Raw genomic sequence first — 1,326 nt, 5'->3', positions numbered from 1 at the left:
ACACTGCGTGAAACTATTTTGATTTGCAAGAATATTTTCACAAGGGCAACATTTCTTTAATCTTAATTTATGGTAATAATTAGATAAACAATTTAATGTGAGAAGAAATCCGTGAAAAAATTATGTATTAAATAAGAAATGTAAATAATAAGAAATGTAAATGTAAAAACTATGGAAAACGGATGACATTTATAATGCAAGATTTAAAGAAAATTCTGCCAATAATTCTCGTCTAAAGAACTTAAAAATATTAATTTACATAATCTTGCACCACTCAGACGACTCCTTTTTTCAGTTAAAATATTACCTGCCTTGCTAAAGAGGCGTTCACTAGGTACGGAAGTAGCGACAATAGTCAAATATTTAATAGCTATTTTGTACAATTTAGGATATTCCGCCTTCACTTGATACCAGTGAGTTAAAGGATCGTCAGTTCTTTGGATTATGGGTCGATTTAAAAATTGTCTCAATTCGACAGGAACGCCTCCAGGTTCATCAAAATCTGTGATAATAGAAGATGCTAATTCATCATGAATGTTCCAGATAGTATTATCATCATTTACTACAGGAGCTAACCTATTTCGTGGTTTAGTCGTATTAGCTGCTACATTATCTTTGACTTTCATTAATTTAGATATTTTTTCAATAGTAATTGAAACTGACAGAGGATTTCGAAAATGAAGTTTTTTAAACCGCGGATCTAGCATAGTCGATATTGTAAGAAAATCATTTTTTTCAATATTTGATCCATCTGAATAAAATCGTTTAATTATTTGATTTTGAATGTTTTTATGTAAAATTTTACCAGGTTCCGTGACAGGCAATGACTTTTCCATAGTTTTCACTAAACAATTAACAATAGGAATAATTTTGCTACATGTCACATATCTATCACCAGACATTTCCACTGTAATTTTTTCTAATGGCGATAAAATTGTCATTATTTCTTTAGCTATTTGAATTTCACTTTGCATTAACATATCTGGTTTTGAATATCGTATTAAGATCATACTAATAAACTGAGTCAATTGCAAAAATCGAGAAAGCATGTAATACATCGAGTTCCATCGAGTTTCACATTCTTGTTTCAGTTTAAGTACGGCCCCTTCTTTTATGCCATTTTTTACCTGAAGTTTTCTCAATTCATCAGATGCATTTACACTATGTTTAAAAAATGTTACTATAGCTTTTATTTTATCTACTATCATTTTTAATTCAGAAGACGCTTTAATAGAATCTGTTACAATTAAATTAATAGTATGCGCAAAACATGGTAAATGTTTTCGTAATTCAAATGAATTAATGACAGCTTTTACAATATTTGCA

The 1,326-nt window shown here is 29.3% G+C and overlaps 1 protein-coding gene across 1 annotated transcript; it reads right to left on the bottom strand.

Moving 5' to 3' along the window:
* Positions 1 to 307: 307 nt before the first annotated feature.
* Positions 308 to 1,161, bottom strand: LOC108771325 (zinc finger BED domain-containing protein 4; the record flags this gene model as incomplete). Its single annotated transcript, XM_018546230.1, has 2 exons — positions 308 to 751; positions 806 to 1,161. Coding segments are annotated over 2 exons (800 nt in total), but the record flags the coding sequence as incomplete, so codon positions are not given.
* Between the last annotated feature and the right edge of the window lie 165 nt (positions 1,162 to 1,326).

This window comes from Cyphomyrmex costatus, unplaced genomic scaffold (genome assembly GCF_001594065.2).
Source record: "Cyphomyrmex costatus isolate MS0001 unplaced genomic scaffold, Ccosl1.0 C2298735, whole genome shotgun sequence".
Classification (NCBI taxonomy): domain Eukaryota; kingdom Metazoa; phylum Arthropoda; class Insecta; order Hymenoptera; family Formicidae; genus Cyphomyrmex; species Cyphomyrmex costatus.
Note: the sequence above shows the minus strand (reverse complement) of the source record. Positions and strands in the feature narration are given on the sequence as shown.